This window comes from Chelonia mydas, chromosome 8 (assembly GCF_015237465.2).
Source record: "Chelonia mydas isolate rCheMyd1 chromosome 8, rCheMyd1.pri.v2, whole genome shotgun sequence".
Classification (NCBI taxonomy): Eukaryota; Metazoa; Chordata; order Testudines; family Cheloniidae; genus Chelonia; species Chelonia mydas.
This window is the reverse complement of record NC_057854.1, coordinates 71,667,992-71,683,336: the sequence shown is the minus strand read 5'-3', so window position 1 is coordinate 71,683,336 and position 15,345 is coordinate 71,667,992. Positions and strand designations below refer to the sequence as shown.

General features: G+C 40.1%; 1 protein-coding gene across 1 annotated transcript in view; it reads left to right on the top strand.

Annotated features, from left to right (window-relative positions):
* Positions 1–13,305, top strand: part of RWDD3 (RWD domain containing 3) — a 146,862-nt gene extending 133,557 nt beyond the window's left edge. Inside the window, exon 9 of the mRNA XM_043521477.1 lies at positions 7,708–13,305. Coding sequence (XP_043377412.1) covers positions 7,708–7,730 — 23 coding nt within the window. The 3' untranslated portion in view covers positions 7,731–13,305. The remainder of the gene's footprint in view (positions 1–7,707) is intronic.
* Positions 13,306–15,345: the final 2,040 nt, after the last annotated feature.

Below are 15,345 nucleotides of genomic sequence, written 5' to 3'. Positions count from 1 at the left end.
GTATTATAGGTGGTGCAAGGAGCAAAGCCTGTAATTAAAGTTGCCCAGCAGTATCTAGTATAAGATCTGGTTTTCACTTGTTTTTGTAACTTTCCCAAACTTTAACTGTTTGGGTTGAAAAGTTCCATGCTGGTGTCTGCCTGAGGCTACAGCCTGAAGTTCCGTGCTGGTTCTGCCTGAAGTTAGCTGCTTTTTTTTTTTAACTTCAGCTATTTCTCAGAATGATGTTATGGAAAAATACATTGTTTTGCCCACATTAAAAATATCTCACATCAGCCATTTTGCTGAGAAGCCATACCATCCCTATACTTTGGAGAAGTGACCAGAAATTTGGCAGATGGGTAATTTTGGTGTTGGACATTTCTTTTACAATCCCCATGAAAATCTTGACCAAGTAATGAGCCTTTGAAGAACTCAGTTCTCACAGGCTCAGTAGAGAGTTTGGCATCTAAATTTCCCAAAGAGTCTGTCTCTGCTGAGCACGCTCCATTCTGTCATAGCTCTTACAGATGACTGGATTGTGCATATCCCATTCCGACATTGCAACTGAGCATGAGCACAGCCTGCAGAGGCTGAGCAGGACTTCTCCTTTTCTTGGTCTTCTGTGGAATGCTGTGGTGTTGGGTGTGATGTTGTACTCTATATGATTTTATGAAAATATGCTAATGAGTGTGAATATAATGTAACTGGAATATGCTTCATGCAAAAGGTCTCTTGTAAGGTATCATTACAAAGCTTATAATCTACTGAGTGTGGTCATCCTATTTGTATAAATGTATGATTTTTGTATCTGAAACTAGAAATATGAAATATAACCCTGAGGTCCTATTTTAATTATGCAAAGTGTCAGCCATTAATGGTGGGTTGGAATCTTGATGGCTCCTATTAACCAGGACAATTGACTGTTTTTTGGCTCTGTTTACTTGTAAGTTTTCCTGTATACCTGTGTGCTGGCAAGTGGGTAATGAAGTCTTACAGTGATCATGTGATCATGTCACCTGAACTGGAATCCATCTTTAACCTGGTGCTTTTCCATTTAGAAGGAGAGGTGGGAACCCAGAGAGGGACAAAGGATTCCTGCCTTGTGAAAAAGATCTATAAGGGGGTGGAACAGAACACAGGGGGCTGCAGTCATGAGAAATCCCCTAGCTACCACCTGAGCTGAAACAAGGGCTGTACCAGGGGAAAGGATTGGGCCCAGACTAGGAAGGCGTCCAGTCTGTGATAGAAGCTTGTTAAAACATCTCTGAGGGTGAGATTTTATCTGTATTCAGTTTTCTTACTATATTAGGCTTAGACTTGCATGTTTTATTTTATTTTGCTTGGTAATTCACTTTCTTCTGTCTGTTATTACTTGGAACCACTTAAATGATACTTTTTGTTTTTAATAAAACCACTTTTTACTTATTAATTGACCCAGAGTAAGTATTAATACCCGGGGGGGGGGGGACAGCTGTGCATATCTCTCTATCAGTGTTATAGAGGGCAAACAATTTATGAGTTTAAGCTTTATATAGGGTAAAACAGATTTATTTGGGGTTTGGACCCCATTGGGAGATGGGTATCTGAGTGTTGGAGACAGGAACACTTCTTAAGCTGTTTTCAGTTAAGCCTCGCAGCTCGTGGGGGACGTGGTTCAGACTTGGATCTGTGTTTGCAGCAGGCAAGCGTGTCTGGCTCAAACAAGGCAAGGTACTGAAGTCCCAAGCTGGCAGGGAAAACAGGCTCAGAGGTAGTCTCAGCACATCAGTTGGCAGTCCCAAAGGGGTTTCTGTGACCCATCCCATCACACTGGGCACCGGAATCGATAGGGATAATCCCTCCTGTGCTCTCAATGCTTTCCTGCTGCTACCCAGGCAGCATGGAGGAAGAAGTTCTTCTGTGGAATGCAGAAGGGGATGAGGAGCTGGCCCTGGGGTATAGCAAGTAAGCGTGTGTCTGGGACCAGGGCATGAAGCTGATGGAAGTGGATGGGGAATGGATGAATGGTGAGAGGTTTTTTGCAGGAATGGGTGGGTGAAGTTCTGTGGCCTGTGTTGTGCAGGAGGTCAGACTAGATGATCATAGTGGTCCCTTCTGACCTAAATATCTATGAATCGAGGCTGGAGGAGCTGAGGGAGAAGGGATCAGGCTTGGGCAGGAGGAACAGGGGCAGAGAAGAGTCTTTGACCACTTGAGTATATTTGCCTTAGAACCTGGAATAGAACCCAGGATTCCAGTCTCACTATTCTGTTAGTGGAAGGAAATAGCTGTGAAACCCACTAGCAAAATATGTGCCTCATCTCCCTCTATTGGCTGGCTCACAGAGGATGATAAACTACTATTGCTATCAGTTACTCTGTTAGATCAAGTGGCAAAGATATGTGTTATGGATCTAAAGCTTCCCACCCTGTTGGTGAACTGTGTTGGAGTCAACATGGTTCCACAGGATAAAGCTTGTTTTTTCAGTTTAATTTATTAAAACCCAGGAAATAACATATAAAAATACTATGTTAAAAGAACGTTATGAAGGGTACAAAATCAAGCACTCAAAAGTTAAGAAATGTCAGAAGTAAGGTTGCCCGTGCAAACTTAATTTGGCCCCCTTGTGCATGTGTTTTATGACAGTTTTAAAATACATGTTCACACATCATTTCCACAACACAGCCAGCATACAGCACAAATCATGGGTAAAAAGCACATCAATACAATTGTTTGATATTCAGGAACACCTCCCTTCCCTGCTGCCCCAGCCCTCCAAAAATCAATCAATTTTTTAAATTTATTTTTAATTCATTTTCAATACCATGGCCATGAAGCACAACTGAGGCTTGCCGCTTCTTGGCTTATTCCATCCTTTGCATGAACCAAAATGAGATGAACAACCTAATTATCCGCAAAAAGAACAGGAGTACTTGTGGCACCTTAGAGACTAACCAATTTATTTGAACATAAGCTTTCGTGGGCTACAGCTCACTTCATCGGATGCATAGGTGCCGCAAGTACTCCTGTTCTTTTTGCAGATACGGACTAACACGGCGGCTACTGTGAAACCTAATTATCATGTCTTCTATTTTGAGTTCTAGAAAGACATAGATACCAAAAATTTTTTTAGTCTGTTCACTGCCCAATGCTATGATTGGAATAATTTCTTTGGTGCAAAGCTGCTGCCTACAAGGATACCTAGGCAAACAAAAGGTGAAATTCTGGCCCCATTCAAGTTAATAGGAGATTTGCCACTGACTTGGATGGGGCCAGACTTTCACACACAGGCATTACATGATGTCATAAGCATTATAAATTAATGGCCCATTGTCAGGGCTGTCTTGCTTTCTCTTTTATAAAGTGTGTACATCTTCTACCTTTTGTTCTAGATTTATTATGTTTTACATTGGTCTGGTTGACATGTTTAGAAAGGTATTTGTTTCCCTCACTGAATTACGCTGATCTTATAGATCTGTTTTCTATGGGCCACTCATTTCTCTTCATCATTACCAGGTCTTCTTCTAGGATTACAGCAGGCAATTCTGTTTTTCTGATACTACTTACTTTCTCTTAAAATAACTAATTTGTTTGGATTCCCACTTCTCTGCTCTGTTCTGTGCATCTGCTCTCAGTCATGACAAAGGTAAAGAAAGCATGAACATCTTTCTTATGGCTCCCCTACTTGCTGCAAATGTTCTGGTAAATCAGTGTTATATTATCTCTCTGTATTATGTCTGATTTCTCCCACTAGCTGTGAGCTGTGCTTCTTTGAAACCAGATGCCATGGTTTCCATTGTTGCCTCTTTCTGCATTGGGTCTGACTTTGAAACATACATTCTCACAACAGAGAAACCATCTGCTACATGGGGGACTTAACAGCACTAGGCATAATGTTTCTTTATAGCTATTTACAAACGTGCCCAAATACTGCAAGAGAATCAGACATAATAGGATTTAAATGCCCATTCAATGCATAGCCCTGCGGTAAGGCCATTTTCACATAATCTTGCATTGGATTACATTATACTGAATTTCATTTTAGTTCCTGTTTTCTAGTGTCATGTAGTAAGTTGGAACAGGAAATCTGCTATCAGTATCTGTTCAAACAAATGTGTTTTTAATGGTATGGTGAGTGTTATGAAGTTCAAACATAGTTGAATCTACACCTAATGTTTCTGAAGGCTCTATTTTAAGTAGTATTTCAGCATATCCTCCTGTTCCTGTTTAGAATTGCTAACTCCAGTTCTGTTCTACTCCTTATAATATGGACTATAAAATAGCTTGATTTATTCCTTTTTCTTATTTATGACCCTTTGTTTAGGTATTTTGGATATTAAGGGCCAGATCTAGGTGACACACTAATTGTCCTTTAGTGTCTTTAGAGGTATACTTTTGTCAAGGTTCCTTCCCCACTCTGAACTCTAGGGTACAGATGTGAGGACCTGCATGAAATACCCCCAAAGCTTATTCTTACCAGCTTAGGTTAAAAACTTCCCCAAGGTGCAAACTTTGCCTTGTCCTTGAACCGTATGCTGCCACCACCAAGCGTTTTAAACAAAGAACAGGGAAAGAGCCCTGGAGACGTCTTCCCCCAAAATATCCCCCCAAGCCCTACACCCCCTTTCCTGAGGAAGGCTTGATAAGAATCCTCACCATTTTGTACAGGTGAACACAGACCCAAACCCTTGGATCTTAAGAACAATGAAAAAGCAATCAGGTTCTTAAAAGAAGAATTTTAATTAAAGAAAAGGTAAAAGAATCACCTCTGTAAAAATCAGGATGGTAAATACCTTACAGGGTAATCAGATTCAAAACATAGAGAATCCCTCTGGGCAGAACCTTAAGTTACAAAAAGACACAAAAACAGGAATATGCTTTCCATCCAGCACAGCTTATTTTACCAGCCATTAAACAAAAGGAAATCTAACGCATTTCTAGCTAGATTACTTACTAACTTAACAGGAGTTGTAAGGCTACATTCCTGATCTGTTCCCAGCAAAAGCATCACACAGACAGACAAACCCTTTGTCCCCCCACCTCCAGATTTGAAAGTATCTTGTCCCCTCATTGGTCATTTTGGGTCAGGTGCCAGCGAGGTTATCTTAGCTTCTTAACCCTTTACAGGTAAAAGGGTTTTGCCTCTGGCCAGGAGGTATTTTATAGCACTGTATACAGAAAGGTGGTTACCCTTCCTTTTATATTTATTACAACTTCCTAACAAAATTAAAACTGTTTGAGTCCCTAAGTAGAAACAGTCTCTCAATATCGCTAACAGGCAGTAGGTGATGCTACAGTACACATGTGTACCCACATTGTGACTCTGTGAAAGAAGTAGGAGCCCTGCAGGTTTAGTCCAGCTAGATATTAGAGATCTGTATCTAGAACAAATGGAAAAGTCACACTTAATGAACAGTACCATTGGTGTATATGATGAGTGTAGGGACTGTCTGCTCAGAATGAAGTTGCTGTTGCAATTTTTTGTACTTCTAGTTGTCAAAGTATCTATCTAAAAAGAAATAAAATGGGCTTTTCACTCAATACTATTCATGTTCTTATACAGCCGCATCACTGATGTATTGGAAAGCCTCCAATGCTGTTTGAAAGCTGTTACTACAAGTTTTTTACATACTGGCTGATGGGGCTTGCTGTGATTCACAAAGCCCTGGAAAATGGGCAGATGTCATTGCAATGTTTTTCTCTTAATAGTGCTTGGGACTGGAAATATGGGTCTCCCACTTTCCTGCCTCATTGTGCATCATTTGAATTATCTTGGAAATATCTATGTATTGTTGCTTAATATGGCTTTATTATTCCCTCCAGAAATCTGCATGTTTCTCCTATATACCCATTTTGTAGATCTATAAACTTGTTTAAAGTTTTCCACTCAGTGGGTGGGAAGCAAATGTGATGAATTTGCCACTTACAACAGATTCTGTTGGCTCCACAATTACATGTTTTGTGCAAAAAGGAAGGCAAGTTCGTTTTATGGAGGCATGAATTACACTGTCTGTGAAGTACTCGCACAGGTGTCACAAAAAAGGAGATGTTCCTACAGGTTAATAATACATTAGCACTTATTATCCTTAGAATCCTTTGAAAATATTAAAGAATCCTCACAAGACCATTATGATGGTAGGTACTATGCATAATTGGCAGATGGGGAAACTGAGGCGGAGGGGTTGATTTGCTCAACTTGCCCGTGACTTAGGGTTAAACCAGAATTAATCGTTACAAATGTTCTCATAGAATCCATCACTATAGGATTTGAACAGGCAGGTGAAGTTGGGAGTTTCCTGGTTCCCAGTTCTCTAATCGGACCGGTAGACTCCCACCCCTTTTAACATTGTTCTCTGCAATTTTTCAGTGTTCCCTGGTAGTAATATTGTTAATCGGGAATAATGTATCTTAAGTGGCTGTCCTTCCAACCGGGCAGTCATAATCCGCAAATATTAATATAAAAATGTCAGAGTCCCACTCCCATTAGCCCTACTGCAATTCTCAGTGTTTAAACAAACATTACATTGTGGAGGGAAGAATGGATTGTGCATGCCTTAAGTATGGCAAGGAGAAAGCTGGAGACCAGACCCCCTTAAGGGCTTCTCTTCTACTTTTAATATACTGAAAGGGGATTTTCATGACTCTTTGCCACCTGCACATGATCAACAATCTTATCTGCACACAGGAGGTCAATACACCTATTAGAACTGTTTATTATTTTAGTCAATGTTGTTGACTTTGGCAAGTCTGGACAGCTCAAGGAATTGGTAATGGAATCTAGTCCCTTACCTCTAAATTGCCAGTTGAAATCCAGCCCTAGGCTGGAAGATGTTACTGTTTCATATAGCTGTGCTTCATATTTTGCGGTTATGATCCCATTCCTAGTGGACAAGTACTCAAAAACCACGTTCACAGAGGGAACTAATTTACATGCTTGTTTGCCTCACTAAGCAGAACAAACAAGAACCGAATAGACATGTAGACTGAACTGTCTTCCAAAATCTTTCTCCAGAGATGGACCCCCACCTGCTCCAGGTCAGAGTTTGGGTTTGGGCATAAGAGGGGACAGTATGGAGATGCTTGTACAGTAGCTATATATTCTGTCGGTAAATAGAGGACTTTGGTATCCATCATCTTTCACTAAAACTAAGTTCACATGAAAGATCTTAATAGATTTTTTTTAAATCAACGTTTAACAATAGTCATATCCCGGTTAAAGTGTTTCAAGTGTTAAAATGTTCATAACTTAGCACCAGCTTGAGCACAGAGGTTTTTATAATACTCTCCATAAAATGTTTTTGCTGATCTTTAGAGAGAGGGGGAAAAAAACAATGGAAATCCAATCTGAATTAATATCCAGGCTGCTGAAAGGAACTGAAGAGTATATTAGTCTGACAGCTAGTGACAAAAAGTCATGTTCGTCTACTGTTGAGGCAAATGAAGTATACGGAAGGAAAGAATGCCTGTTAGGAAAACTTGCACCATAATGTAGCAAAATGCACGTTGAGAATATATTTATGCCCCATAAAATTGCCTCCTCCTTAATGTGCTCTTTCTACTTTTTTAAATAAACAATCAAAGCTGTTCTTGCTCTGGCAGCTTCCCAGGAACGACATGTGTTTCAGCATCTTAGCCATTGAAACTTTCTGACTCAAATCTCCCATTTCCTTTCTCCATCTAATTTAGTTCAAATGCCATTTGGGGTGCACGTAGCACATAGCATGCATTATTTTTATTTTTTTCCAGGTCACCTGTTGCTTGTAGATTGACAATGTGGAAACACGTACAGCACAGGCAACAGCACTGCAATTCACCTACCTCACCAGGATGTTTCGCCCTTCAACTGGAACCACCATCTGTACAGTAGGAAGGTGGTTTTAGATTCCGTTCAGTCCTTGATTTTCATGCTGAGAATGCCAACAGTGTAACTGACTAGTGCCAATTGTGGTGGCTTTTGTGAAGTGGATCCCTGTCAGCTGTGTACTGGGTCATGGCCTCTAGCTCACTTTGCATAGGACACCAAACAGCCATCTGATGGTGAAGACTCACCAAGGACATCTACAGTGCAATTTAATGTGTAACTGAGGCTTGGATATATCTGCCTGTGCTGGCTTGAATCTAGGTAGCTCTGATAACAAGAGCAGTGAAGACATGGCAGCACAAACCTCAGTGCAGGCTAGCCTCCTAAGTACATACCTGGGGTCCCTGGCAGGCTTGTACTTGGGTGGCTACCCTGTGCTGAAGCTTGCGCCACCATGTTTTCACTGCCCTTGTTACATGAGCTACCTTGATTAAAGCTAGCACAGGTAGGCATAACTTGACATTACACCTTAAATTGCAGTGTAGGCATACCCTTAGATGCTACTGCCCAGGGCTCGATTTAAATTGATGTCCTAGAACTCAGAGGCTTTATGTTTGATTTCCAAGCACTTGAACTCTCCAGTACCTCAATAAGAACTAATTTGAAAACACTTGCATCCCTTCTTAAGTTTCTCTAAAGACACACCAGTGCCTCCTAGAAAGGGGCATGAAGCTTATAGCTAATTGACTTTTAGAGATGAACATCTGACCAATCTAAACTGTAATCTCTGCATTACATTTTCTCCAGAGTTCTGGGCATTTTGTTAAACTTTTTAAAGGCAGAAATGTGTAAAATATCTCACACAATTATTGGAAATAATTTTATGGCTCTTCACCACTTTTCCTGGGTTATTGTTTGCTCCTATCTTCCTAGAGAAGTTGCTAAGCTACAGTAAGATGGTAGGTGACAAATTCTTCATGTAGTGATCAAGGCATACAGTAATGGTGACCCTTTGGTTAGGCAGAAAGTTACTGCCAAATAACAGGTGGTTTTCACTGTGTGTGTGTGTGTGTTCAGAGAACTCCTTTCATCACTGTAATCTTTGGTTGTTGCTGAAGGCAGACATGGTTGAGATGAGTAAGCTTTATAGGGAAGTAAACAAAAGAAAACTAAAGGAACATAAAATTTATGCTTGTAAAATAAGATGGGTCTCCTCTGTTTATTCAGACAGAGATGTCAGATTATATGCAAGAATGTTGAGAAGCCACCTGTAAAACCAATCCCACTTCTAACCTAGAAAATGGACAGACTGTCTCCTGGTGACAGAGACCTTCTGACAGTATCAGAGTATGTGAAACTGAAGGCTTCCTGTATCTCCTTTGCTGAAAACAAAATTGGATTTATACTGTCACTCTCCTTCACCAGTGCTTTCTGGTTTCTTCTCTGTTTTATTTTCAACTCATTACTACACTCTTTTCATTTTTGGAATTTTCCTATGTGAAAGTCTGTACTACAAGCTCCAGAGGACACAGCTGGGATTGGATATATTTGTCATGTCCGTGGAAGTAAGATTTTTGGTTACATTAATCCACACCTAAATTAATATTGCATTTATTTGATAACCCACAAATTCTGCATTTGAGGGGAATGTGTTTGTACATAATCTCTGTCTACAGTTGCAAGATCATGTCCAAAACTTGCCTTTTCTTCCTGCATAGTATCTCTAAGATCTATCCTTTTCTCTTTGTCCAGAGAGCTATAAAATTTTCTCTTGTCCCATCTTGATAACTTTCTTTTCTGACACCTTTCTAATGCCCACAGTGTCCTGCTCCAGTCTGTACAAAATGCTGAAACCAAGATTTTCTCCCTTACCCATGAATTTGACCACAGTAGCTGCTCTTTGAATCCCTGCACTGTTTTCCCAGCTTTTATCTTCCCAACCCTATCCTGTATTCAGCTAGTCCGAGGATGCCAGCTTCATCACTCTGCTTATCACCTTTTCCCACAACTGTTTCTACACTTCCTTCTACACGGCCCCTCTACGCATGGAAGGCCTTGCCTGTGCTGGTCTGCAGATCCACTACCTGCTCTTCTCTTAAATCCTCCTTGGAGACCCACTTCTTTTTGTGAGGCCGGCAAGAAATTTGCCAGTTAAATTTCCTACTTATTCATCCTACATATTTAGGAAAAAATGTGCCAAAAACTCTCCTCCATAGTGTACACTAATATTGCTGAGTTAATATGTAACCTTAATGTTGCTTCTGGTCATTCTTCCTAATGTCTTGTTGTTATCCTCACTGTTGTATCCAAAATTTGTTTGTAAGCTCTTGAGTAAGGGATCTTGTCTTTCCATCTGTCCTGGGAGGTGCCTAGCACATGCTTGGGTAAAGTTAAGAAATATTTTCTCAGGGAAACTTTGGCCACAAGAACTTTTCTTCTTCCTCCTCACCCCCCAAAAGGCAATAGGATCTATCTGGAGTCACCTAAAACTGGAAATGAGGTCCTACGGCTCATTAGAGTAGGAGCAATAGAGTAAGGAGAAGGCTCCGGTGGTGGTCGGGTTTCCCTTAGTTTGAGTTCAGTGATATTTAGTATATCTAGTAAACGTCTAGGAGTTAGTTCATATCCATCTTCTGTGAATCAAGCGCAGAGTTTGGTTCTTGAACCCCATACACAGATTGAACAATCCATGCTTTGCACAACCCTAACTGTAACCTCTCTTGATTCCTGATCTCAGATTGTACAATGATTTCAACACTAGGTTTTTGCAATCTAATATTTTCTCTACTAGATCTCAACATAAGGCCTTGAACCTTTCTAATGGAGCCTTCAGGCTTTCAGTTTAAAGTGATAATTTTTAATAAAAGCCTGCCAACATATAAAATCAGACTGCCTATGAAATTCTGATTGTCATTTAAAATCCACTGAAACTTTGCTTTATTAGCAGTAAACTCCTTTTGGACATCTGTAACATGCCACATTTGGCCAAACTGAATAAGGCACAGCACAAGGCTGGGCAACAATGTGATCAATTTCAGAAATGATTAGTATTTGCTGAAAAATTACCAATATTACAAAGCTTTGTCTATAGCACCAAGTAAAGACTAGGGTTGGCTCAACCACTTCAGAGGTAGCAGACCTGATTCTGATCTTTGCTTATTCTTTGAAACAAACCCAAATCAAACAATTTTTGTGGCTCAAAAAGTTAATTTAGTTCAAGTATTTATCATTCTGCTAGGTTGTTTGGGAGAAGAGGTACTGAGCTACTGTGAGAGGATGCTCTCCTACAAGAGCTGAAATGCTGTGTGAAAAGCTGCTTTTACGAGATTCCCAGGCCTTCATGGAAGTACAGTTACATATGTTCTCACAAGTTCTCATGAGTGTTTCACTCCAGCTTTGTTCTGACCACAGACTCTAGAAGTTCACATACAATAAGCATCCAGATCTCAGTTATCTGAACCAAATTTCTTGAGGTTTGTCCATCACTGGTGAAGATGCTTAAAGTTACACTACAATCCAAATTATTTCCCCCCAAAAGTTCCCATAGTCGATTGTCCAGTCTGCAATTAGGGAAGTACCATGACCACTTCTGCTATGTATAGTAAATAAACAGTCCCTAAAATGAAACTGATACAAATCCAATGATGAGAAGTGAAGGAGTTAAAAATTCCAGTAAATGAGCTCTCGATGAAATTGAACTACGTTGGTGCAGAGTCTCTGAATTCTATTAGTTTTGACAACCTCAGTTATTCTCGTGCGTCTCATCATCTGTAAAGCTAACAAGGGCTGATAAGAGATGATGAGGCACCACACCGGTTTGTATTTCAGAATTCATAAATATTTCACAATACCATTTTCTTACAATCAGATACATTAGTTTGTCGAGTATAGATGTTGCTGAATATTCACTCTGTGCTGAGGTTTAACAAAGGCACTGCAAGGATAAACATTTTTAAATCAGCAGAAATAAGCCATGAGTTGGTGCTACATATTCCACAGTTATTTGCTTTCAAATGCATGTTCTAATTTTAGTAAAATTGTTGAATTTTGACCTCTAGGAGCTGCTGCTGTCTTGCTTGTAAATATACTGTTATGCTTCATAGCTGCCACCCTCTGCCCATCCCCCACCGATTGGTTTCTTTTTTTATTTTTTGAGCTACTTCAAAATTTTACACTATAGTCAGATACCCAAGGGTGAATTTAATTTGGAACAAACCTTGGTCTTGACATCACAAATTTTATTAGGGGATCAAACAATGCAACATACAATTTTCTCAGGCTGCACTTCATCTAGAGATACTTGAGATTCTAAAAATTAAGTAAATTGGCTGAATGTTTGAAGTAAAAAAATTATATGAAGTACAGTGTGGCCAAACTCTCCCCAAAGTAGCAGTTATTCTTTTTCCTGCTATAATAAGATGGAGCACACAAATATCACTTGATTAACAGCTGCACTGTTAATTTCCCTTTTTGGTTGCTTGACTCACAGCAAGAATCATGTCAATGCAGCAGAGAAGCAATTAAATTGATTTTAATCTTTGTCAGAGAAGATAACATGCCTCTTTCTTTTCTCATTTAAATAATTAAAGTTTCAGCAGGTATTATTTCTGGCTTTAAAGAAATTGGTATCTTAATGTAATAGAATCCTTGTAATTATACACTTAATGATTCTTAAGAAGTTAATCATGGTTGTTCATTTAAATGTGTGTGTATATGTATATATTATTTATTAAACTTTTATTTGCTTTGGTGGTTATGCTTTTCAGAGGGTGGAACATATAAAAAGTGAAATTCTAAAAAAAATCCTTTCTCCTTCTCATTTCTTATATTTTGCCTTTCGAATTTTTATTTTAAGCAATATTGTCACACTTCAACAAATGTTTGAAAAATCTTTTATTAAACCAATTCTCATTAAGAGGAAGATGAAGCGTTTAGTTGTCTCGCTACAATGAATTACTTTGGTGAAAAAAATTCATATCATGAGGAAAAAACAAATATTTTTGTATCAGTGCCATCGTGCAAACTAAACTTCATTAGGAGCACAGTAAATACAGTTGCACCCTTTTGACCCGAGTGGCTAGTCACACTTGGTGCTCTAGGGAGGGTTCCAGGTGGGAGCAGAAACAATGCCCAGTGGAATCTGCCATCTACATGTTGCTAGTTTCTGGGCAGACTCAGTTATGCTTTATTTTAGGTGCGGTGCTTTAACTGTCCCTCACAACTATCTTAAATGAAGGGTGCATTCACACATAATTTTCAACAAGGTTTCAATTCAACCCATAACAAGGTTTAACCCAGCTCAAACAATATTGTTACCCTTTTTGGCCTGAGTGGTTAGCCAATATTTGAGTGCGGGCAGGTTGTTTACATTAGTAGGAGAAATTGATGATGGAGTCAGGGTAGTCTATTCATGCAGTCCTGTTAATTTACAAAGAGTGTACATAAAGTCTTGTTTCCCTTAACACAGTAGGAATCAAACAGAAAGAAGTTTTTGTTCACATTTCCAAGCCTGACTTCCCAGCCAGTCCCAAAAGCTTTCTTTCTTCATTTTCTTTCAGGGCCACACTTCCAGTGCTTCACTGGATGCTTCTCCTGCTTCTTTTGCTGCTTCTGGGTGTTTCAGCTCATGGACACACACACCTCCAACAAAAAATACTTAATGAAACTCCTCTGTCTCCATAGCGCAGTTTCTGAGCAGCCTTGCATGTGACCTGTGTTCTGGTTGGAGGCTCCTATTGTCTCAGCTATCTTACTCTAAAATGGAACTTTATTGCTTCTGACCTTTACCCTGAATGAAGGGCAGCTCTTACACCCACCAACTTCCACAAGATTTCACCCAGCCTCCATCATAACTATATTGTAAATGGGTGAAATTTGAGATTATGATATTTTTGTGAAATGGAAGAAATTTTATTTAAAAAATTGCAATGTAAATGATGACTCAAAAATGTGTGGTGAACATTCATTCTCTCTTTGACCTGAGTTGCTTGGTAGGTCATCACTGGTCACATGATATTGGTTCTGATTTTTAATTGGCAGAGCCCTACCCCAGGTTAGCAGAAATCACACAGACTTATTTTCTGAGAGGAGTGCCTGCTTATTCTGTGTGCTTGCTCTTTCCCAGATCATCCCTTTCATGCAGCAAAAGCCACGGGAAAGAGGCTTTTTGTGAGGGGAAACTTTGTGAAGAAACTTCTTGTGAGTTTACCCTGCATCGTCCTCAGAGTCCTCCCTCCCCAGTAAAAGCTCTGTCATATTGATGGAGTAGGAAGATCCCAATGGAAAAAGGTGAGAAGCTGCTATATACAGGCAACATATCAATAAGGCATCCTCAAAAGAAAACCTCGAGCAGGGGTGGCCAACCTGTGGCTCTGGAGCCACATACGGCTCTTCAGAAGTTAATATGCGGCTCCTTGTATAGGCACCGACTCTGGGGCTGGAGCTACAGGTGCCGACTTTCCAATGGGCCAGGTGGTGGTCACTGCTCAACCCCTGGCTCTGCCACAGGCCCTGCCCCCACTCCAGCCCTTCCCGCCCCCTCCCCATAGCCTGCCATGCCCTCGCTCCTCCTTCTCCCTCCTAGAGTCTCCTGCATGCCAGGAAACAGTTTATCAGGAGGTGCGGGGAGGGAGGGGGAGGTGCTGATTGGCGGGGCTGCTCGTGGGTGGGAGGTGCTGGGAGCAGGGGAGAGCTGATGGGAGGCTGCTGACATATTACATGTGGCTCTATGGCAATGTACATTGGTAAATTCTGGCTCCTTCTCAGGCTCAGGTTGGCCACCCCTGACCTAGGGGAAATAGTAAATCAGTGGCATGACCAGCTAAGCTGGAATGGGATGATTTTTAACCAGCACTCATGAATATTTTGCATTCAGTAAACACAGAAATAGGAACTCGTGGTTGTGCTGTATGAACCACTGGAAGTTACCGGATCATGAAACTACCTATTTTCCCATCTAGTGAAGTTGGATGTTTTCTCTGAGAATTGTCAATTACTGGATGATCTCAACGAGTTATGTTTGTCCGCCATGTTGTTTGCATCACACCATTACTAAATGTTTTGAGTTACACCAAGATGAATTATTTCCTGAATTTTAAAAATGAAATGCCTTTTCAAATTTAAAATACAGCTGTGGAATTGAGCAACACCACATATAAGCAGCAGGGAGCGCACAAACATCTGATTTATGGTATGCTTGGTAAGAGCAAAGTATTTCTTTTACTTGTTACTATATCCCAAAATAATTTTACTTTTTCTCCTGCCTAGAAAAATGCTAACACTTTCTGCAGTAGCTAAATATAAAAGTCTTCTCTTACAAAATATCTTGTAAACACAGCCTCTGCATTAGAACAATGCCCAAAAGACACAAATTGTTCCCTCTCATATTTTATTACAGCAAATGCTCAAGTGAAATTTAAAGGCAATTGTATGGCAAATTTTTTTGTCTTGGGGCTTTTTTAGTTACTGAAAGGAAATAGACAAGCTACTTTTTGAGGGTTGGGAGAGACTGTGTATTTGTAGTATTTATAATCTAAAGGGGCCATGCCTTGTAGCAAAGTGATCATTTGAATGAAAAAATAAGT